The sequence below is a fragment of the Panthera pardus genome, unplaced genomic scaffold (assembly GCF_024362965.1).
Source record: "Panthera pardus isolate Hobbes unplaced genomic scaffold, ASM2436296v1 HiC_scaffold_6, whole genome shotgun sequence".
Classification (NCBI taxonomy): domain Eukaryota; kingdom Metazoa; phylum Chordata; class Mammalia; order Carnivora; family Felidae; genus Panthera; species Panthera pardus.
This window is the reverse complement of record NW_026526991.1, coordinates 52,311,553-52,336,050: the sequence shown is the minus strand read 5'-3', so window position 1 is coordinate 52,336,050 and position 24,498 is coordinate 52,311,553. Positions and strand designations below refer to the sequence as shown.

The 24,498-nt window shown below is 40.4% G+C and overlaps 1 protein-coding gene across 3 annotated transcripts in view; it reads left to right on the top strand.

The window, feature by feature from the left end:
* Positions 1 to 24,498, top strand: part of SRGAP1 (SLIT-ROBO Rho GTPase activating protein 1) — a 277,813-nt gene that overhangs the window by 129,640 nt on the left and 123,675 nt on the right. For all 3 annotated transcript variants that reach the window (XM_019454985.2, XM_019454984.2, XM_019454986.2), the window contains exons 2-3: positions 8,737 to 8,932; positions 13,304 to 13,466. In XM_019454985.2, the coding sequence (XP_019310530.1) occupies positions 8,737 to 8,932; positions 13,304 to 13,466 (359 nt within the window). The remainder of the gene's footprint in view (positions 1 to 8,736; positions 8,933 to 13,303; positions 13,467 to 24,498) is intronic.

Genomic DNA, 24,498 nt, shown 5'->3' with positions numbered 1-24,498 from the left:
GTGTTTCCATCCCCCCAATTTGCACAGCCTTCCAAATTCTGCATATTCTTTAAAGGCAGTGCAGGCCAGTGCCTGCCCTCTAAAGGGATCACTGATGATAACCCGTTAGTCCATGAACTTTCCTTTTCTGAAAGTCCTTTAGCCCTGTGTAGTCAGCATGATCAAATCTAGAACTTTTTTTATTTTTCATTACATATTTTATATGATACAGTGTTTTACAAGATGAGAAAGTCTTTTCTCTTTAAAGCCTTTCATCGGCTTTGAAAGGGGGGATATAACATCTATAATTAGTAACCATTTTGCAGTTGAGGAAAGGTGAGTTCCAAGAGATAGTTACTCCTCCAAGGTCACACTTCTCACTGCAGCTAGTGTCTTGCTACTCTGTATTCTATCCTATATTTGCCTTATGCTTAAGTTTTGTCTTCTAATCAAGCCTGCTAATTCTTCAAAAGCCTCTTCTGATGAGACCTCCACATTTCAGATTCTACTTATGAGAAACTTGGTTGCTAATCTACTCATATCCTACAGGAGCTTTGGCCATATATGGCCAGTATATACCAGTATATGGTCATATACATGAACAGTATTTCTTTAAAAATTTTTTTAATGTTTATTTTTGAGAGAAGAGACAGAGCATGAGCGGGGGACAGAGAGAGAAGGAAATACAGAATATGAAGTAGGCTCTAGGCTCTGAGCTGTCAGCACAGAGCCCAACACAGGGCTTGAACCCACAAACCACGAGATCGTGACCTGAGCTGAAGATGGACGCTTAACCGACTGAGCTATCCAGGTGCCCTGAACCATATTTTTAATTTTAGATTTTTTTTTTAATTTTTTTAACGTTTTTTTATTTATTTTTGAGACAGAGAGAGACCGAGCATGAATGGGGGAGGGGCAGAGAGAGAGGGAGACACAGAATCGGAATCAGGCTCCAGGCTCTGAGCCGTCAGCACAGAGCCTGACGCGGGGCTCGAACTCACGGACCGCGAGATCGTGACCTGAGCTGAAGTCGGACGTTTAACCGACTGAGCCACCCAGGCGCCCCAATTTTAAATTTTTTAATAGTCGTTTTGAAAAGTGGAAAGAAACATGAACAGGTGAAGTTAATTTTAATAATGTCTTTTATGTAACCCAACGTCTAAATTTTTAAACTTCAACATTAGTAGTTATCAGTGAGACGTTTTACATTCTTTCTTTTTTCGTACTGAGATTTTGAAATCTGGGATTCCTGGGAGGCTCAGTTGGTTGAGTGTCTGACTCTTGATTTTGGCTCAGGTCATGATCCCAGGGTCGTGGGATCAAGCCCTGGGTTGGGCTCCACATTGAGCGTGGAGCCTGCTTGGGACTTTTCTCTCTCCCTCTGCCCTTCCCGCTCTAACACACACACACACACACATGTGCAAGCTGTCTCTGAAAAAAAGAAAAAAAAAATCTTGCCTCTAGTTTACACTTACAGCACATCTCAGTTTGGGCTAGCCACATTGGAAGGGCTTAGTGTGACTAATGGCTACCTATCAGGCAGCTTAGCTCAAAAGGTTCTCTACAATGTGTTTGAAAATCAGCTTCTCCTTTCTGATAACAGATTAAATGGAAATTCTCATTAGTTCCACACCAGATGACAGAAATGAGGGATTCATAACTGATTAAAATAATAGGCTTAGGGGAGAACGTGGATACCATTCAATCTTGTGAGTGTTTTTATTGTTGTTAGTTCGTTTTGCCCAGAAATTCATAGTTCAGACAGGGAACCATACGGTTTACAAAGCCAGCTCTTATTTCGTGAAGTGTAGGATGCTTAGCGTTTCACTTATTTAGTTATTTGTGTGGTTTTTCTGGAATGCACGTCTGATTATGTATCTCCCTTGTTCAGAATTGTTGAGTTCTTCTTCACTTGTGTCTCCTGGAGTTGCTCACTGGAAAGATTCACCTGGGCACATAATTAAAGTCCCCTCCATTCCAGGTCCTGCCAGACCAACAAGATAAAAATAGCCAGCTGAGCTCAGGGGACTGGACATGGTATTTTTAGTAAGCACCCCCAGTGGTTCTTGTCTTGAAACCAGTTTGGGAAACTGGCTATTAAGATATATAAAATCTTACTTCTTGTAAGTAAGATTCTTACTTCTTACTTCTTGTAAGTAAGCCATGGGGCTGCCCTAGGAACCTAACTGGACCCCCCTAGCCATCCTGGGTTGGGTTGCCGCAGCAGAGAGGCCCCCCGTGTGCGCGTGCTAGTCCTTGGGCCCGGAGGACCCTTCCCTCTGCCCATGTCAACAAGCTGCCAAGTCAGCCTCAGGATCACCTCCTCAGGGCCCACCCCTTTGCCCAACCGTGGAAACTTGTGCACACCTCCCCTTACTCCTTGACATTCATACGTTAAGGCCCTAAAGGTCAGCGGCTCTCACCATGTGCATTGCCTGTCTTCTCACAGGAGGGGGCTCCTGACTTTCAGTCTGTTACTTGTAGCCCCTGAAGGAGCCTTGCCCACGGGAATAGTCAGTGACCGTAACGAGGGCCTGCTGATGCGAGTCGTAGCATCGTCACCTGTTTCGTGGTGGTTTGCAGGCGGTGGTGTACCTGGCATTCCCATCTTCCCGTTTAATCCTCACCAGTCTCTGGAGGTGGGACTGTTGTTTCACAAGGTGAAATTTGAGAGGTTAAGTGACTTGCCCCACGTCCAATGACTTGTGATTGATAATGCCGTAACTCCAGTCTGGGTCCATATTGATGTCACCTAATTTCCTTGCAGAGCGTAAGAGAAGCACAGGTCTTGGATTCAGGTTTCTGGTGAAATGGAGAAGTGACCTTTGTTTACTTTTGTGGATTTTTCTTTTTTGCTCCAAATTTCTAACTAAACAACATATTTCACCCAAGTTTGCAGCTGGTGTTTAATCAGCAGCTGCAAGGTTGTATGGATACTCACATGAACAGCGAGCCCGTGAGCAATCGACAGAACCTGTCAGAGTCCCATTGAGTTCTCTGAGACGTTCCGACCGCTCTCCCCTATCATTTGGGGGAAATACCTTATATCCATTGGGTGAAGGTACTGATAAAGCCTAACAGCCTTATTATCATAAGGAAAATCTGAGCAAACAAGACTATGAAAAAATTGAGATGGTTTGTGATAACTTAGAAATGTTGCTGTCCGATTATGAGTGTTACACCCCATCCATCAATTCTGTGCACTAACCCTAGTCATTTAGTAACATACCAGAGAAGCAAGCCAGTCTCATAGACTCAGTCTTTCCACGAAATATGCATCAGCCTGTGGCCTCACACAAATTTATTTTAAGAATTAGGACTTCCTTTTTAGCAGAGCAATAGGAAGAAATGCCTCTGTTTCCTCCTTTCCGAGTCAATTCCATTTTCTTTAGTATTAGCGTATTTTTATAGCTTAGAGGAACTATTTCAATTCTTTTTACAAATTAATTGAGTAGTTTGAAAGCACACTTTTCTGTGTCTTGTTGTTGGATTATTAATGTTGGTTCCTTCTGTGGTAATGCTCTGGCAGGACAGAAATGAAATAAGAGTCGTTTTTTAAAACACAGCAAATGTTAGCCTTGTGAAAATGGCCATTATTATTATTTAGGAGGTCCTGACCCAGATTTAAATAATGACTGCTTAGAGCCTCCTCAGAGGTGGCATTTTTCTGCCTAAAAAAGATTGCAGTATTTCATGCAGTTGTTGGGGAGTCATGGTAATAAGTCCCTCCTGATGTTGTTAGGTAAATCTTTTCTATACCATTAGAAATTATAGCAATTAATAAGGTACCAGTGATCCTAGCCAGTTAGTTCATTTACTGTTCTGGCTTACAGAAGATGAAGTAAAAATACTGAAGCAAGAGCCACCATGAAAACATCATTTTAAAGTGGTTGCCCTTATGTTGTCAGATTTGATTAACTACCAGAAATTATTAGACATGGAAATACGAGGATTTATTTTGTTGCTATTACGATTATCATCATTCTTAGAAATGTCTCAGCAACTGAAATTTCATGAAATTGTGATGCAATAGTTTATCTTTCTCTTTTAAGTTTATTTATTTATTTTGAGATAGAGCAAGAGCATGAGCCGGGGAGAGAGGGAGGGAGAGGGGGAAGAAGGAGGGGAGGGAGGGGGAGAGGGAGAGAGAAGGAGAGAGAGGGAGGGAGAGGGAGAGGGGCAAAAAGGGGGGAGGGAGAGGGGGAGAGAAGTAGGGAGAGGGAGAGTGGGAGAGAAAAAGAATCTTAAGCAGGCTCCACACTCAGCACAGAGCCTGTCAGGGGGCTCAGTCCCACAACCCTGGGATCATGACCTGAGCCGGAATCAAGACTTGGACATTCAACTGACTCAGCCACCCAGGCGTCCCTGTCTTTTTTTATATAACAGCTATAAATCACCCATCATTTAACTCACCCACTAAATGTGTACAATTCACTGTTTTTCAGTACGTTCACAGCTTTGTAACCATCACCACAGTCACTTTTAGAACGTTTTCATCGTCCCAAAAAGAAACCCGCATACCCCTTAGCAATCCCCTCCCATTTCTCCCAACTCCTCCAGCCATAGTAACAACTCATCTGCTTTCTATGCATTACTCTGTTCTGGACATGTCATAATGCAGTTTCCCTTCATGACTAGTTTCATTCACTAAGGTTATATTTTCAAGGCTCATCTATGTTGTAGCGTGAATCGCTACTCCATTCCTTTGTATGGCTGAGTAACCTTCTATACCTAGACCACATTTTGTTCATCTGTTCAACAGCTGATGGACATGTAGGTTGTTCCACTTTTCAGCTAGTATAAACATTTGTATATAAGTTTCTGTGTTCTCATTTTTCTTGGGTATGTACCTAGGTAGGAGTGGGTTTGCTACATATGTGTTAACTCTGTGTTTAACCTTAGGAGGACCTGCCAGATTGTTTTCCAAAGTAGCTGTGCTGTTTTGCATTCCTCCCAGCAGTGAATGAGGGTTCTGTTTTCTCCACATCCTTGTCAACACTTATTATCTGTCTTTTTTATTATAACTATCCAAGCAGGTATGAAGTGGTGTTTGCCTCTTCTTGACAGCTGATGATGTTGAGCCACTTTTCATCTGCTACTGGCCGTTCGTAGATCATCTGTGGAGAAAATGTCTATTGAGATCCTTTGCCCATTTTAAAAATTGGATTATTTGTGTTTTTATTAATGACTTGTAAGAGTTCTTTATATATTCTAGATACAGGTTCCTTCTTAGATACATAATTTGCAAATATTTCTCCATTCTATGTGTTGTCCTCCCACTTTCTTAGTGGTTATAGCTGTATACCTTGTAATGTACGTATCCTTCAGGGCATTAAGTCTTGTAGGCTCTTCCATCGTCTGGGTCAGCTCCTCTTTCCATAGCTTCCTGGTGCGTTTTTCCGTTATAGCAGAGAGCATAATGTGTTCATACTATCAACTTAGGATCTGTATTTCCTACTGGAATGAGTTGTGTCTTAGAAATCCTCCTAACTCCAGTTAGACCCTGCCTAACACAAAATAGGAGCTTGATGAACTAAATTAAAATGGAGCTTGAATCTCAAAAAAAAAAAAAAAAGGATCCAGATCAATACTAATATAAAAAAAAATAATAGAAGGGGTTCTGAAAGATTGTCTTTAAAGCATCTGCAGGTGGGTAGGAAGCTGTAATCCCTCCTACAGAAATAAGACTCAAACTTTCTCTAGAAATCAGTCTTTAATGTGATACTTTCACTGGTTCCAGCCCTAATGATTCTTTGGTACCTCCAATGACAGCTACCTCCTATAGCCACCTGTGGTCCCATTGCAAGGATTGATATGGTATGGGGCACAGTGCATCAGTGGCTTCTTTGATATGTTCTGAGTAGTGGACCAAAATGTATAGGACTATTTTATTCATTTATTTAAAATTCTTTTAAATTCATCAGTGCCATGTAATGTTAGATCACATCTAGTGAGGTCACGTGAATAAAGCCATACCACATGTACTGGGAAGTGACCTACTCTAACATTGTGCTACATTGTGGCTCGGGTATGGTGTAAGGAACCCAAAGGTTTTCCCTTTCTAATAAGACATGTCTTATGGTAGTACTTGTATATGATCTTTTTTTGTGATCTTTTCCTCATCTGTCTCCACCTTGTCTAAAGTAAAGAGGTAATCAAACAAATTCTCCTCCAGATTTTAGAGCGTATTTTATTTTTTCAAAACCATACCCTAGGTTCTGTCCCTTCACATTTTCCTTATTGAAAATGCTGCTAGTGTCCTGTTTTGAAGGGGAAATTACTGATGATACGAAATAACTGTTACTCCCAGCAAAAAGAGGATGAGGTTTTTAACTGTTTAAATACAGTCCTCCTTCTCAAAATTCCCTGGCTCTTGATTTTAAACCCTGAAAGAAGCAAGCAAGAGAAAAATCTAAGAATGGGGCTGAAGAAGGAACCCCTGAGAATATTTGTGTAGTTCTCTTGAGATCTGTACTCTCAGCCACTTTTCTTTCTTTTTATTTGGCACCAAAGCAGCTTAAAGGGGGGGGGGGGGAACCCTAGTTGACAGCCTAAGACGATTGATTTATTTTCTCTTAGCACAGCAAGATGTGCTAAAATTACCAAATCTTAAAAAGGCTTACTGAGATTCCTGAATGAGAAATCCCCCCACCCTTGATTTCTTTTTTCTTCATGAGACAAAAATAGTTCTATATTTGTGGGGGAAAGAGCTTGGCAGACACAGTGATTATAATACTGTATTGAAAAACACTTACTTTGATTGACTAAAAAAAAGATGCTGTTCATGGTAGTTAAAAGCCTGTGATAATGTTTTCACTCTGGTGTTCACCACACTTCTATGAGATTAATAACAGGATCCTGCAATCTAGAGGTGGAGAAACCAAGGAAGGACACTTAAGAAATGCTCCCTGTGGGACACCTGGGTAGCCTAGTTGGTTAAGCATCAGACTCTTGATTTCAGCTCAGGTCACGGTCTCACAGTTTGTGAGTTCAAGCCCTGTGTCAGGCTCTGTGCTGATGGTATAGAACCTGCTTGGGATTCCCTCCCTCCCTCTCTCTGCTTTCTCTCTCATAATAAAAAAGAAACTTAAAAAAAGAAAAAAAGAAATGCTTCCTGTGCTTTCCCAGTCCTCCCCCTAAAGCCTCGTTGCCTAGAACATGACATTATTGAGGGCCTTGTTTCATAGTTATTGTATCTTTTTTGCCAGGATAAAGTATTTAATCTCCTTAAACCTCAGTTTCTTCTTTGTAAAATGAGGATAATATTCGTACCTACTTTAATAGGGTGTATAATAGTGTTTGATTATTGGTAGCCATTATTGAATTGAGCAAGTTTCCTGACTCCCCATTCAGAACTTGACCGGCCTGCTGATTAAACTTGAGCTTGATTAAACATGGCCAAATGTATGTACACATATTGTGAGCTCAGTTTCTCACTGTTGAAGAAGGATAAATTAGAAAGGGATTGAGGAGGTGTTATTTGGACATTTCTTTCTTTCTTTCTTTCTTTCTTTCTTTCTTTCTTTCTTTCTTTCTTTCTTTTCTTTCTTTCTTTTCTTCCTTCCTTCCTTCCTTCCTTCCTTCCTTCCTTCCTTCCTTCCTTCCTTCCTTCCTTCCTTCCTTCCTGTCTGTCTTTCTGTCTTTTTCTCTCATCTTTACACCCAGTGTGTGGCTCAGACTCCCAACCCCATGATCAAGAGCTGCATGCTCCGCCAGCTGAGCCAGCCAGGCGCCCCGGACATATTTCTATATCCTACTACATTTATCTTTCCCAAAGAGAGGGCTTTTAGGGAATACTCACTGACTCTGGGAAAGATGAAATAAAGTTTTCCAGTATGAGTTGTCTTGTCTGGAGGTTAGCGCTGGGTCTCTCAGACAAAAGCAAGTCAGAGTTATTGCTGTATCTCATTTTCCAAAACACACAGGTTCCTTTGTTACAGTCATTGACCGATAGTTTTGCATGACACACGTTTGCTTTTGTGTGTGTGGTTTATTTCCCCTAAATCAGTAAAAGACTAACCTTCACCTTCCTAATGTATTAAAAATCATCAAAGGATTCTTTTCAGGATTATATGTGTCAATAGAACTGTTAGTTTGAACAGTGTGTAAAAACTGAAGGCCAAGTGAAGCGCCTTTGATGTTGGAACAGAATAATAAAGTGGAATCTGAGGATCCCATTTACGAACGGATTATTTGAATATAGAAAGAAATTATTTTTAGGCAGGGCATCCCTATAAACCCAGAAGCTGTGAGTTTCACAAACTAGAAATTCATGCACTAAATAAAAATTACCAGATGACAGTGTCTGTATGTGTCTACCAACTGGCACATATGTGGTGGTTCAGAAGTCTGGAAGGAATGATGCTCACATCTTTGCCATTCAAACTTGAAACGGATAGTTGAGGTAAAGCGCTGTCGAAAAAATTACAATGTACTTAGCTACCCAAAGATGTCACAGGTTACGAATTGTTATCTTAAAAGCCTTAATTTATTTGCCCTCATGACTCCATGCATGTTTGTGGCATTGAAGATGTAACCCATATTTGCACCCTCATTTATTACATTCTTTCCTGGGACTTGGCTCATTCTTTTAAAGGGTCAACAGATTATGTAAAGAACCGATCTGGACCCAGCAGTCTCCTAAAGGTCCGATACAGAGCTAAACATAAAATAGGATTTGTTACTTTTGTCTTGCACGTAACTGCACACCTCAGTAGTTTTCACAAAATCGCCAAATGGATTCTCTTCTTTCCTTAGAAATCCGAGCTCAGCTGGTAGAACAGCAAAAATGCCTGGAGCAGCAAACAGAGATGCGAGTTCAGCTTCTCCAGGACCTGCAGGATTTCTTCCGGAAAAAAGCTGAAATTGAGACGGAATATTCTCGGAACTTAGAGAAGTTAGCTGAAAGGTTCATGGCAAAAACAAGAAGCACCAAGGATCATCAGCAGTACAAGTAAGAGAGACTTGACTCAAATGCTTTTTTCCAAGGTGATAACCTGCCATCTTACCACCTTTCTTGGTTTTGGAATGTTCCATCTTTGGTGGATAAGCTGTTGATTGGCATATCCCCACGGATGAAAGCAACTCTCCGCATTTATAATTTGTGGCACCAGTGTATCGCATTTTTAAAGTGTTCTCTTGACATTTTTTTCTTTCCAGTAAATACATATTTGTGGATAACTTTATATATAGGAAGAAAAGGTGTGTGTTTATAAAATTCCTGCTTACAGAAAAGTGGGAGTTGGTCTCTACCCCAGGAAGATATTTCAGTGGGCACATTTACAACGGCTGCTTCTTCAAGCAAAGACCTCAAGATTTGTGTCGTGATTTTGTATGAAAATAAGCAATAAGGGCCGCTTACGTTTAGCTCCCCACACCTCAGTCGCATTTGTGATCACTACAGTTGAGACTGACTTAAAGGAAGCGTTTTTAGTAAACTGCTTAGGACCAAGTGTAATTAAACCTTGAATTAATTGTACTTCATTTGTTTAAAAAATACCTACAGATTTTATGATAATGAAATTTACTCTGTAATTTAGCTCCTAGAGACGGAGAAAGAGCAGTAGGCAACTTTACGAGAGTATATAAGTACTGTGACAGCGTAAGTGCAGGATGCCATGGACAGACCCGATGGAAATCCATTTATAGTGGAGGTGGGGAAGGGAAGGCCAAAGAAAGATCCTGGCAGAAGTGATATGTAAGTGAAGACATGCAGGACTAGTTGGCAAATCGAGGGGACCAGAGCAAGGTGTTCCAGGCAAGGGGAACATCCTGTATCAGGGAGCAGAAGGGAAGGGGGCGTGGAGGGCAGTTTTGTCGAACAGAAGGAGTCCAGTGGGAGTGAGTAGTGAGGTGGTGAGCTCTGTGGCCACAGGTGTAAATTTCACCAGCTCCAGGAGGCCTGTAGGTCACACTGGACAGTTTGAACTTTGTCCTGAGTGCATGAGAAGCATTTGGAGAGTTTTAGTTAGAAGGGTGAACCAACTCAGACCTCATTTTTAAATGATGACTAAGACCACGGATAGAACGGTGGACTGGAAGAAGCCATCGTAGAGGGAGGGAGACCACGTAGGGGGCGCTCACAGTAATGGCGTGAGCTAGCAATGCGGCAGGGAGAAAGAAATAGGCTTTTGTCTCAGAGATATTTAAAAGGGAGCACAGTCTGTCTTTCCTGGAAAAATAGTAGACTAGGCAATCTGAAAAGTATTTCTGCTGTAAAACTCCCAGAAATGCTGATTAAAATATAATGGGCATCACTGTAAATGTGTAACTGAACTCATAGGGAAGGAAGGGAAATTTCCAGGGGCCAAAAAAGGAAGAGGGGACTCTAAACTCAAGGGGACAGTTATAGCTGCCCTTAAGTCCCATGTGGGGCAGAGGATGAAGCATGTGCAAGGTAGAGAGGTGGAATGGAAGACCTCCCATCACCAACCCTATCGTATTGCCCCCAGCCTAAAATCCGGACCAGCAGAACTATCTCTGTACATTGGTGAAAGAGAAAATCTCCTATCCCCTTGCAGAAACACGGAGTGCAGTCTGCTCAGGCTGAGCTCCAGACTGGAGGGGGATGTAGAGAAGCCTCTCTTTGTCTTCACTGTTGGCTTTGCAGCACAATCTTGATAGGGAATGCTTTTATTTTTTAAAATTTTTTAATATTTTTGATGGCTAACCTCTAGTGTTGGCCCAGTGTAGAAATAAATCTTAGGATTCCCAGGGTGGACAAATGTCAAATGTACTTGACCGAGACTAGAGTTGGAAAGGAGGCTGGAGCCAGTACTGAATTCACATGTATAGTAACTGTCCCTTTGTAAAGTGATTACAAATAAGAAGACAGCCCATTCATCCATTCAGTAAATATTTTTGAATGTCTTCTGTGTTCCGCACTTGGTAATCGGTTGTGAACTGAAAACCTGTATGGGCCCATGCGCCTCAGTCTGATCTCTTAGTGGTTCAGCTGCCCCTTTTTTCTTTCTCTTGGTTTGTTCAGATGGTTTTTTATCAAGGTAAACAGTGTGGAATTTTCTTTGACTTGAGCTTATTGAATTTGGGACTGAAGATAAGTCTACAGAAGGGCCAAACCAGGAGTAGGAAGAAAATCAAAGACTTTATGAAAGCCTTGGACAGACCTGGCTTGAATACTGGCTTTCCTGTGTGACTTTGGTCAGGTTGTTTAACCTTTCTGAACCTTGGCTTCCTAACTTGTGAAATGAGATTTTATGAACATTAAATGAGAAACATGACGAAGTCCTTGATGAGATTGATAGCCCTCATGAGTTATGCACTCAGTGTCCCTTCTCCTCCTCACTAAACAAATGTTAAATCTTTGGCAGTTCTCAGCTTTGGGATGCTCATTGTGTAGAATAGCCCTTCACTTAAATTTACCACTGACAGATGACCAGGGCTTATTAGATCAGCCTTCTTGAACTCAAAGACTCTGATACTAGTTATGGTCTTCAGAAAATCAGCATGCCTCACTAAGCTTCACCTCTCTCACTGATAGAGTGGATACAAAGAATTTCTGCCTTAAATTGTAGTGGTAAGGATTACGTAGAATTAATGTGTGTAAAATCTTTAGACCAGCCTCTAGATAAAAATAGCTAACTTTGTATAGCACTTACTATGGATCTAAGGCATTATAGTAAGCATTAAAAGCTATACATTAACTGAAATTATCCCCATAATAATCTTACAAGTACTGTTATTTTACCCACTCTACAAATGAAGTTACAGAGGTGTAGAGAAGTTTAGATAATTTGGCCAAGATCACATAGCTAGTAAGTAGTTCTGGGACTTGAACTTGGACAGTATAGATCCATATTCGATGCTCTTATGTAGTATTTCTTATAGGAGGTGCTCAGTAAAGGCCAGCTGCTATTATTGTTATTGTATATTATTGTCACTTACTATTAAGGCAATAATATATGCTTATTCAGTGAGTGAAATAACATTTATTTAATGCTTACCTGGGCAGGGCACTCAGGATGCAAAAATGTAGGAAACATTCTCAAAGTAGGAAATGTTCTCAGAGAATTTATGGGTTACTTCAGCATAAAGGATATACATAAAAGTTAATATATTAATGTAACGTATACCTCTTAGGCTGACTAGATAGAGAATGTCAGTAGAAGGGCTCCTGTTGTCTGCCATAGAAGCAATGCCCCTTGCTTGATGGCTTTGATTTAAAAAAAAAAAAAAAAGGTTCTCTAGGTTGGGGGTGTAATTCTAGTGTGGCAGGAGGCTTTTCTAGTTGGTACCGATGCTAGGGCCCTAGAACAGAGGATTTTCCCCCTACAACTGTTCCTACTTCCGTCTGAGACTTCCCCTTCCTTCCAGAGAGGATTTTGATTTGATTCAGTGTCAAATCTTGAATTGGAGGAACTTAGAGGCGGAAAGAGTTGACTTTATGATTTCTTTCCTAATTTAATGAATATTCAGAGTCATAAGTGAGTGTGAATAAGATAACATGTCCATTACAAATGGCACCAGTGCCCCTGAGTGGGATAAGCATTCTTGTGCCTTTTTTGTCATTTTTCAGTTAGACTTAAAAAAGAAAGGAAGAAAGAAAAGCAACGTCCTTTTTTTCAAGGCCAGTTGGTTACTGTTTTGTTTGGAGGTTTCCTTTAAGATTTTTTTTACAAGTCATATTTTGTGGTTTATAGTCACGTTTAGCTTTATTCTCTAGAATAAAACAAGGTGTAGTTACAAATCTGAACTAGTTTAATGACAGGTCACAAGGCAGTAAACCTCTTGGTTCTATTCACGGGCCTTCAGACAATGCTATAAAGCTGTGATTCCCAGGAACACTTCTTGGGAAGCTGGAGTTTATAGATCAGGGGATTAATAACTAATCCTCAAACGGATGTCCCATGGAAAGCGTACCTAGCCAGCTCTCTTTTCCAGCAGCAGACTGAACATTCAAGGCAGACTTTGTAAGCAGTGGCAAACCACAGTCTGTCTGTGAGACAGTAGTCAATAGATTTTTATGTAAATATCAACTACTTTCTTCAATGGGGTGTTTAAGGCTGAAAGCCTGCCTGAGTACTGTGTGTATTAGGGTCCCTGGCCCTTGTCAGGAGTGTGGGTTTTGACTGGTGTTCTGGTCCAAGGTTTTCTTTCCAAGCCTAGGCAATTGCTGGCTTTCTGCCATCACGGCCTGGAAGGCTGATACGCTGGCTCTTGAGTAGCCGCTATGAGCAATGCCCGGAGTAGGAAGAATAGCGACAATACCCATCTGTTGGGGCTCCTGGTTTGCCTTGCTGACTTCCCTCAGCTGGTTGGGGCAGCTTTGAAATTGATGGTAATTCTGTTTTTCTTCACTTCTCAGGAAAGACCAGAACTTGTTGTCTCCAGTGAACTGCTGGTATTTGCTTCTGAACCAAGTGAGACGAGAAAGCAAAGACCATGCCACTTTGAGTGACATCTATCTGAACAACGTGATTATGCGATTCATGCAGATAAGTGAGGATTCCACCAGGATGTTTAAAAAGGTACATTCCGTCACTCCTGCCGTAATGTGCTTTCTCGTGAGCGCGACTGAGAAGGAGTCTAGTGTCTTCATTACTTCATGGTACTCTGTTAAGTTTTAGCTACAAAAATAAAAGAAAGAATATTTTAAAGACACAGAACCAAAAGTTTAACCTGAGCAGGCCTGCTTGTCAAGTTGTAAATCACTGAATCTGTGACCTGAACGATGTGAGCAAAATTTTGAAATGAGATGTACGTGTAGACTGTACCTCTGTCCTTAGGAACGCATTGCCTGCAGTTAGGAAAAAATAGACCAGAAAGGACAAGCCTTCAATTCTGTGTTTTGGGCTCACACATGATCAGACACTTGTGAAGAACAAGATAACCAGATGTGCTGCTCTCTTGGAAAAATGTTACTGTGATTTTTTTTTTTCTTGCTCTCACCAGACTAGCAGCCGAGGCTGTGAGAGGGTGACAATGAAGAAAATTCCACTGGGCACAAAAAATTCAGTCTCTTACATGCCAGAGAGCTTCCTCCTTCCCAAATCCATTTTAAAAATAGGAGCTGGGCTTTTAAACCTTCTTATCGTTGTTACTACTCTCAGCCAGCTCTCAGTAATTTTATTTTCGTTGAGAACAATAACAAAATTGGACCATATCCTGTGTAGAGAACGCAGCTACTCTCCCAATGAGAGTAGATTTTAGTGTTTATATTTATAGGACATCAGTTCTCCCCATCTCTCCTCAGCTTTGTGCTAGTGGTATTTGCTGCCTATACCAATATCTGTACTCTATTTGGCAAGCATTAGTTTCAGAAAGTGGGGGAAAAGAACCCCCTTGTTGATTAATGACATATTTATGTTTCAAAGGGACCCTTGAAAACAAAGATGTAGTGTTAGGCAGGCCAGCTGGAAAACCTCTTAGCCATGTTTGATGTATCCACATTAGGTTCTATTTCTGACCTAGAAATGGAATTTAGTGGACCCTGGGTCCTCTTCTGCTCTGTGAAATAGGGGGAAGAAAATGTTTCAAACAAAGGAGGATCTTAAAAAAAATCTTGGAAGAACATATTAAGAAGAGAACAGGGAGAGAAATACCCAATGTGTCTTAAAAAAAAAAAATAGAGATCTGAAAAATAGTTTAGATGGAGCCATGAAAGTAAAATAATTTTCTCAGATGTCAGCCGTTTCAGCCGAAGCCTCATTTAGTTCACTGGCTTGTTTTTGTTTTGGTTTGTTTTGGTTTGGTTTTTTTGAGCATCTTCTCTGGGGAGGAGATGGTGTTAGGTCTTGGAAAGGCTGCATAGAGGAAGAAAAAACAGTCCTCCTGCTCAAGAAGGTCCCATTCTATCCAGATTTAGATGGTGCTGTATGATGTTTCCAGTGACAGGAAGGCTGGCAACCATTCAGCTAGGGTGTCTGGGGCCAGCACCCCAGCTGAATTCATTTATCTATTTGACAAAATATCTTTAAAAGGCCTAAGGAAGCAGAGTTAAAAGACACATCCCTGCCTGCGTGGAACTCATTACAGTAATTAACAGTCACCCCGCTAGAGGGACGCACAACCTGCTGTGAGAGCTTGAAGCTGGAGATCTTCACCTTACTGGGGGGTCAGGAAATTCTCCACAGAGGAGGGAGTACTTGGAGTGAGACCTGTTGGGGAAGGAGGTGTCCATCGAGCAGGCAAAGACAGCTGTCCCACGGAAAGCAGTCACGTGACATGTTCAGGGAAAGGAAAGAGTTCGATGTCACTGGGCTGGGTTGTAGGTAACTGTTAACTGTCGTTACTATTACAGGTATCCAGTGCTGCCTTTCTCAACCAAATGTAGCACACTACCCACCCCACCTTTCCATGCATATTATTACTAGAGAAAGAAAGTACAAGAGGCAGAGAGCAAAAGGGAGAGATTGGAACTTACTGAGAAGCCAGATCAGCCCCCTGGGACACATTTGTCAGCTAAAGGAACAGGAAGCTTAAACCCTACCTATCAAGTCCAGAGAACTTTAGGTCCCTTTAGATTAGAAAGCAAGACTAGTCTTTTCTGCCCCCTCCCCCACCTGTTTTTTCTTTTTTGATTATCAAACCTTTCTCTTCGGTCCAGCTCTTCTTCCATTATTGTGGTGCCAGAAGCATATTTTCTATCAGAATGGAAAGAAATCATCAGAGCCAGCCTGAAGTGACCTTTAGAACTATTATGGCGTCCTTAGTGAGCACAATGCTTGTCTTTCTTGGGAGAAGATTTTGAGACTTCTTCATTTTTCAAAAATACCCCCAAGTCTGTATGGGGATCCCGAGAGATACCGGGTGCCTGACAGGTTCAGCCTCTTACAAAGCTGTATTGTATTCAGTTTAGCCAGTGGTAGAAAATCCTTGTACCCAGACTGTTCTGTCAAATAGAGCTGGGAGCAGGTAATTCTAGGAATGTTTTTGTGCCCAAGTGAACATAATAATCAGGAAGACACTTATAAGAATATCTAATTCCGTACATGGGTATAGGCAACAACTTTAAAACTTAAATTTTAGTCACATCAGAACCAGTAATAGTTTTCTACAGGTAGAAGAAGTGAAGCTTTTTTAAAACAACAGTACCAAATTATTCAAATATTGATTATTTAGATTTAGGCCTTAGAACTATAAATGAATCCTGTTGGTGAGAATAACAGTGATTCATCTTTTAGGCTCTGAAATCTGGTATTTTGGGTATGAGTCTTGGCTTTGTCACGGTCGGTAGCTGTGTGGACTTGGGAATAATTGTAAACCTTTTAGGCCTCACTTTCTGCATCTGTAAAGTCAATATGTAACATTTTATTTTAGATAATTGTATGGAGGATTCGTGAGTCATCCATGAAAAGCCACTTAGCCCAGTTGTCTGGACTTAAGAAGTCCTAGGTAATTTTTAGCTATTATCTTTATTATTGTCTGTATTGTAAACACTTACTCTGTACCGTTGTACTAAATGTTTCCTCAAACCAGTATACTAAGTATGTCCTTATTTAAGGAGAGTATATGGCACAACTGTGATAAACACATCCAAACCATTGCATTGGCATATCACTTATTATGAAGTTCTAAACCGTATTTGTAAGCACACTCCGGGGAAACGTCTACCCAGTGTCCTTGCTTGTAGTCACATTAAAATTTTGGTTCTCACATTTCAACGGTTAGTGGGAAATCAGGGAATAACCCAAGGAATACCTGTGTCAGCCAACTCCTCCCTCCCCCGTGCCTCTGAGGTCCCTCACAGCTATTTCACATGGAAAGTCATAACTTTGAGGCTTCACTGATTTCTTCATTCATTCATTCAACAATAAAAAGTACTCAATTCCAGACCCTCTGTTAGATATGGACAGGGTAGGACTCTGCTTTTACTCTGTGAGCTTCTGCTTTACCTAGGTCAGGAATTGGAGCCTCCTCGTACACATGGGTTTGTTTCATTATCAGCCCTTATTTCTTTACCAAAGAACAAGAGGTGGTCAGGTATTTCTTGCCCCGTTCTGGAGCTCTGCCTCCCGAAGTGATTGAGACCTTGCCTTCTTCTTGCCATTATTCATGCCGAAAGAGAGTGTCCTGCATTGGGGTTCGGGCTGCAGCCAGAAAATGTGCAGTTCATATGCTACACATAAAAATGTAATTAACGTCAGCAGTCGTAATTTCAGGAAACAACAAAGCCAGCTTGCAGCAATCACTTTATTTAAGTACCTTATCACATGATCTAATTTCCCAATTTTAACAATGTTAATAGAAGTGTGTCGTTTAGAGGGAGCACAGCAAAATGGTAGCAGTTACATAATGCTGAATTATCTTTGTGTGTTTTAAATTATCTTCAAGGCTATCATTTCCCCATGGATTATTTTCAGATTATTAATGTTTTTATCCTCCCTTGCTTTGCATAAATATGCATTCAGGTTTGTTTATTTCTTCACCAATAAATGATATTCGTACACTACCACTTAGGGAACTTTGTGCACCGAGCATGGTGCTCGGTGTTTTTCACACATTAGCTCATGCATCCTTGCAGCTGCCCAGTTAACAGGTATTATAATCCACATTTCAGGGAGGAGGAAATAAAACACTCAGAGATATAAATTGCACAGCCAGGCTAGCGGAGACGTATTTTGTCTTTGCCTGTATGTCTTAGCTCATAGTTACAATGAGTCTGTTGGTGTTCTTCCGTGGTAACTGGAGATGTTACTCGTTGCATAGGTCAGACACTTCTTAGAATGGGACATTGTGGTCTTGGCTCTCTCCATTTCTTCTGAAAATCCTGAAGAATGACAATTCTGGATGAGGCAGCAAAATCTGTCAGTCATCCAGCTATAGGTGGGGATTCAAAGCAGCAGAGACTAGTCGGAGGCCACTGAGAATTACTCCACTTTGGCATAAATGCCAGAGGTTATCAGATTCAGACTGGGAATTATCCCAGTTTTGATATTATTGATTGTGTGGCCCAATCTGAAAGGAATCAGAAAAATTTCACATTCTTAGTGAAATTTGGAATCATTTTTGTTTGTGATTAAGGCCAGTCATACTCTACTTACATACCCCAGCATGAAAAGAGAGAAAACAAAATCATTTCTTAGGAGAAATACATGTGTTTTCATTTAGACCATTGAAAACATTCAGAGGCTTTAATGTAAATTAAGAAAAGATACTAGTCTACTACAGATCTCTAACGCTCTAACCTTGTTTTAAAAAATCTGAAAACAACCAATCTATGGAAGAGAAAGAATCTATTTCTTTTTGAATATAAAAATACATATTCATTGTAAAAATTCAGAAAACATTAAAAAACAGAACTAATTCTCCATGTGAACACCACCTGTGGTTAGTATCTTGGGCTGTATCTTTTCAGTATTTGTATGTATAAACATATTTATGTAATATACAAACATACATAAATGTTATTTTACAAAATTGAGATTTTGTTGCATGTAGCTTGTGAACCTGCCCTTTTCATGTAAAAGTTGTTAGCATTTCCCATGTGTGGAAATAATCTTTTAAAACAGGATACTTCGTGCCCACATCGTGTTTTCACCATCTGCGTGGACATGTTCTTTTCCTGTTGTTGGACATTTAAAGCTTTCACACATCTATTTTTTCCTTATGCTATATTCCTTGAAGTAGAATGATTAGGTCAGAGGATGGTATTAGAATGTCATGCTTTGGGTGAAATTTTTATCTTTTGCCTTTCTGGAGTAAAGATGGTCATGGTTGTGATTTACCAATGAGTAATTCATTTTCTGAAAAATAAATTTCCTATTTTATTAACAGAGAGCCACCACATGTAATTTAGTATGCTGATGCAATAGTAGTAAATAATATAACAAGAGGAACTTTTTCCAGAGCCTTTCAGTGCAGTGTAGCAGAAGAATTAAATGGTATGCTGGTGGCATCAGGGGACAGTTTAATTATTGATGGGACCTGGATAAATAAGTAGAATAGTTCAAGCTAACACTACTATCTGGTTCTCTTGAGTTTTACTGACCCTATGGCTAGCTGATTTTTCTGGAAATAAGTCAACATTAAACCCTTTTCAATGATGCGATTTTCTGAAATATTTTAGAAAATGCTTTGGATTTGTATTTATAAGTTGCTGATCAGTGTGGCTAGCGCTGAATAAATAGCGGTTGTTGGTACTGCTGTTACTGATGTTTTGCCTTAATTACTTGGTGACAAAAGGACATGTGTCCTGGCTGTAAACTTAGCAGGTGAGTTACTAGATAAGAGTATTCACCGTCAGTTCAGAAGCCGAGGACACTAACCAAGTGTAGATGTGTGTCTCCTTGGAAAATGATGTAATTAGAAACCTGATGGGAGCTAAGTTGGGACATTTTGTCATGCAGCATGGTGCGGTGGTACTGACACTCTCATGTTAGCGTTTGAACCCATCATTACATTCAAAACAGTTGTTGACAACACTTGAAACGTTTTCGTGGTTAAAAAAACTGGGTGGCTCAGTTGGTTGAGCACGCGGCTCTGGATCTCAGGATTGTGAGTTCGAGCTCCACATAGGATGTAGAGATTACTTCAAACTTTAAAAAAAAAAAACAACTTAAATGGAAGTGTGTGAACCAAAATTATTTTAAATGAACATCTCGGGGCGCCTGGGTGGCTCAGTCAGTTAAGCGGCCGACTTCGGCTCAGGTCATGATCTCGCGGTCCGTGAGTTCGAGCCCCGCATCGGGCTCTGTGCTGACGGCTCAGAGCCTGGAGCCTGTTTCAGATTCTGTGTCTCCCTCTCTTGGACCCTCCCCCGTTCATGCTCTGTCTCTCTCTGTCTCAAAAATAAATAAACGTTAAGAAAAAAAAATTTAAATGGACATCTCTAAGTTACTTTTTTTCCCTTCTGTTTGCTTATCTGTGATTTCTGATTTTTGTACGATGAACATATTTTGTAAGACACAGAAGAAGAGAATTATTTATTATAAACTAAAACCTTAAAGAAACTTGGCCCAGAGTATACCAGTGTCCATAGTAAAAAAAAAAAAAAAGGGGGGGGGACTACAAACAGTAACTAATTCTGCTCCAAATGCTGTTTGTTAATGGAGAATTGGCCTGTGCTCCAGGTACACTTGAAAGCTGTGCTTTGAACATATAAAATTCAGATGGTTAAGATGAAAAGACATGAACTCAGGGAATTTCTGAGCAAGATAGCAGCTTGCACATGGGCTCTAAGTGTCTTACCTGCCAAGTTATCTTTGAAATGACTAATCAAATATATAAAGAGGAAAAACTGGAACAATTCTTTTAACTTCAGGCAGATCTCATTACTCCTTTCCTCACTCTCTCATCTCCCATGTTACTCTGAGTTAAAGTCTGCACCCCCACCTCTTTTCTCTTGCTATATTTTTCTCTGTAGCACTTCTCTCTTTCTGACATATTCTATATTTACTTAATATGTATTCATTTTGTTTCCCCTCAGTTAAAATTTAAAAAAATCTTTTTAATGTTTATTAATTTTTGAGACAGAGTGTGAGTGGGGGAGAGGCAGGGAGGGGGGCGCAGAGGAAAACAAGAATCTGAAGCAGGCTCCAGGCTCTAAGCTGTCAGCACAGAGCCCGATGCAGGACTTGAACTCACGACCTGAATCAAAGTTGGGCGCTTAACCAACTGAGCCACCCAGGCACCCCTCCCCTCAATTTAAATGTAAGTTCCTGAGGGAAGTGTCCTTGTATCATTCATTGAAATACTAATACGTACTAGATGCTCAGTTAATATTTATTGAGTGAGTAGATAATGAATATTTACATTTATGTTAGAAACCAGAGGTGAATGTCACCTGCGTAACAGAAATTTCAAGACATTTCAAAAAGATCCAGTATTGACAGCTGGATTTAAGTAGCACTATTATGTGCAATCTACTTCCCAGGAGTGAGAACTCAGAGGAAAATCAGTCATGGGAAGTTTGTGGCAGAGTGGAATAAGTAAAGTACCAGCTTTCTGGTTAGATGACTGAAAAGGGTTTCCCAAAGAACCAAAAAGGACCAGGGAGATTATAGATGGGTGAAGATTAAAAAAAACTCATAAAGTTTTCTCTTTTTGTTTTTAAGATTTTATTTTTAAATAATCTCTACACCGAACATGGGGCTCGAACTCACAACCCCACTGTCAAGAGGTCCCATGCTTCACCAACTGGGTCAGCCAGGTGCCCCCTATAAAGTTCTTTATGAACTCCTCAGTTCATCTCTGAGCTGAATAGGCTTGAGTCTGATTTTGAGGAGTATACCTACCAAAGATTTTGAAAACTGAGCTAAGGGATAGACCACTGCCTGGATTCCAGACTGAACTTTGGATGATGCATGTACAGGACAGATCCAAATAGTGTTACAAAGATGTTTGAAAAAGACCTGATGTTGAAACCACAAGCGTGAAGGCTGGGCAGAATTTGCATCCTGAATTGAACCAGGTTGATGTCTTGATAAAACAACAATATCAATATTTTGCATGTGGTTTAAACAAGACTCCAAATCTCATAATATCATATTCAAAATATCCAGAATACAATCCAAAATTACTCAGCATATAAAGAACCATGAAAACTTCAATTCACATGGGAAAAGACCATCAACAGATGATTCTGAATTGATGCAAATGTTGGAATTACCTACCAAACATTTTTAAAGCAACCATGATAAAAATGTGCCAAGAAGTACGAACAAACACTCTTGAAGTGAAGGGAAAGATAGGAAGTAACCAAAATAAAAAAACTCACTAAATGGGTTCAATAGCAGAATGGAAATAACATAGGGAAAAGTCAGATTAATTTCTGTTAATCTTGAAGACTGATTTATAGAAGTTGTCCAATCTGAACAACAAAGAAAAATTTGAAATAGAAAATGATCATTGCCTCATGGACCTTTGGGACAATACCAAAAGTCTGACAGCTGTATCAGTAGACAGCACAGTCCCTGAAGGAGAGGAGAAAAGAGTTTGTGCAGAGAAAATATTTGAAAAAACAATTGCAAGAAAACTTCCCAAACATGGCAAATGAGATAAACCTACATATTCAAGAAGCTTAGCAAAATCCAAACTGGATGAATCTTTTGTTTGTTTGTTTGTTTGGTTTTGGAGGAGGGGGAGAGAGGGAGGGGCAGAGAGAGAGGGAGGCACAGAATCCAAAGCAGGCTCCAGGCCCTGAGCTGTCAGCACAGAGCCCAACGGGGTGCTTGAACCCACAAGCCGTGAGATCATGACCTGAGCCGAAGTTGGACACTTAAACAACCGAGCCCCGCAAGTGCCCCAAAACCGGATGAATCTTTAGAAGTCAATACACAGATGCATCATAATCATATTGAAAACTAGCAAGATTATAGGAAGCAGCCAGGGAAAAAAATGATACCTTACTTATTGGAGAACAAGAATTGGATGATTGGATTTCTTTCTGCATTAAATGCCAGTAGCCCCTTACCAGTTGTGACAACCAAAAATGTATTCGGATATTAACAGATGTCCCTGGTCAGAGAGAATTGGCCCAAGTTGAGAACACTTGATTCTTACTGAGTCCTCCATTCTCCCAAACGCTTTTTTTGTTGTTGTTTAAAGAAATGTGTAATTTGATTTTTCAATTACAGGGCTTACAAAACTCTTAATTAAATTAACATGGAGTAAGTCAAAAGACACCCAGCCTCTCACCTCCCATAAAGAAGGGTAAAAAATACCATTCAGTACCAGGTTTGTTTAGGTTCATTTATTTATAAAAGATCAGCACTTAATAAAACCCATCTTCAAAGAGCTGTAGACACTGAATCCGTACCATTCTCCTCATCCAAGGAGGAAATTGCAGCCTTAAGAAAAGAACTGATGAGGAGAGAACATTCCTACCATATGTCGAGGTGTCTGCAGTTGAGATCAACGAAGTCTAAAGCAACCTGAAAACCGTATTCTGGTTGCTAGCCAAGCCTTCTTACCATTTGAAGACTGTATTTAATTTCACATGGTAGGATTCTAAAAGATTTCTAGCAGCTGCAAGAAATGCCATATTGGGGGGTATTGCACATAGAGTAAATATTTGAATTAAGAAACACTTGTGATACCTTGAATTATAGCAACCCAAAAATACGCACTTGCAAACAGATACTGACTGTGGCTGTCAGATCGATTTCAGTGCTTTTAAAATCTGAATCAAAGGGAGTGCCTGGGTGGCTCAGTCAGTTAAGCAGCCTACTTCAACTCAGGTCATGATCCCATGGTTCATGAGTTCAAGCCCCGTGTCGGGCTCTGTGCTGACAGCTCAAAGCCTGGAGCCTGCTTCAGATTCTGTGTCTCCCTCTTTCTCTGCCCCTCCCCTGCTTGTGCTCTCTCTCTCTGTCCCTCTCTCCGTCTCTCCCTCTCTCTCGCGCGCGCGCTCTCAAAAATAAACACTATAAAATATTTAAAATCTGAAAGGAAGAAATTATTAGAAAAGTAGTTAGAGACAAGCAGGTATTTTACCAACTTAAATACATTGTCAGATGAACCTTAGAAAGTTATGAAAATAATAAATTTTGACACTGAATATATGAACTATTTACATTGAAAAAAACAGTAATGTTTAATAATTGATAGTAAATAAATACGTGCGCCATTTTACTTTTTAAACTTTGATAGTTTTAAGTGAACAAGAATCCTATTTGGCTTAGTGCACTGGCTTGAATAAACATGCCCACAAAAATTTCATCTCTTTAGCTCTTAAGATGGAGATTGCAGGGGTCTAATAAAATAATATTTTATTATTTGGCAAGGTCTTATAATTCCACTGAAAATAATCATAACAAATCCATTGTAACTTTCACTTTTCTTTCTCTTCATTTTTTTCTGAAACTTTACTGAAATCAGCTTCCTTTTCAAAACAAAGTGGACATTCTGTTTTTCATTCAACAAACATGTATTATCATTATGTGACAGGCACAAGGGTGCATTCTGAGATTACAAAAGGGAGTAAGGCCCAAATCCTCAGTACCCCAAAGGAGCTTATAACCTAATAAGAAAAGGAAGTGTAGAGATAAAAATTACGTTACAAACCAGTAACTGCTCTTACAGAGAAAGGACCTAAAACTGCCATAGCACAGGGGGGATTGTAAGACATACTGCCTAGGAAAATGGGAGCGCCTGGGTGGCTCAGTTGGTTGAGCATCCAACTTCGGCTCAGGTCATGATCTCCTAGTCCATGAGTTCGAGCCCCACGTCGGGCTCTGTGCTGACAGCTCAGAGCCTGGAGCCTGCTTCAGATTCTGTGTCTCCCTCTCTTTCTGCCCCTCGCCCGCTCACGCTCTGTCTCTGTCAAAAATAAATAAACATTAAAAACAGATGAAAAGAAAATGGAGAAAGGCTCCACAGAGTCTTTGAAGTGGCATTTGATCATTGTCTTAAACTTGGGTTTTATAGAAGAATTAGGGGAAGTGTATTCTTTTATACAGAGAGAACAGTAAAGGACAAGGTCCTGGGATTCTGATCAAGCCTAGCACGTATCTAGGAAATGGCTGTAGGGGAAGATGATGGTAGGTGGGACTCCTGGTGGCCCTGTCTACCTGACTCCTAACAGCAGTGAGCTGTGAAGATAGGTTAGGGCCTCCTTTT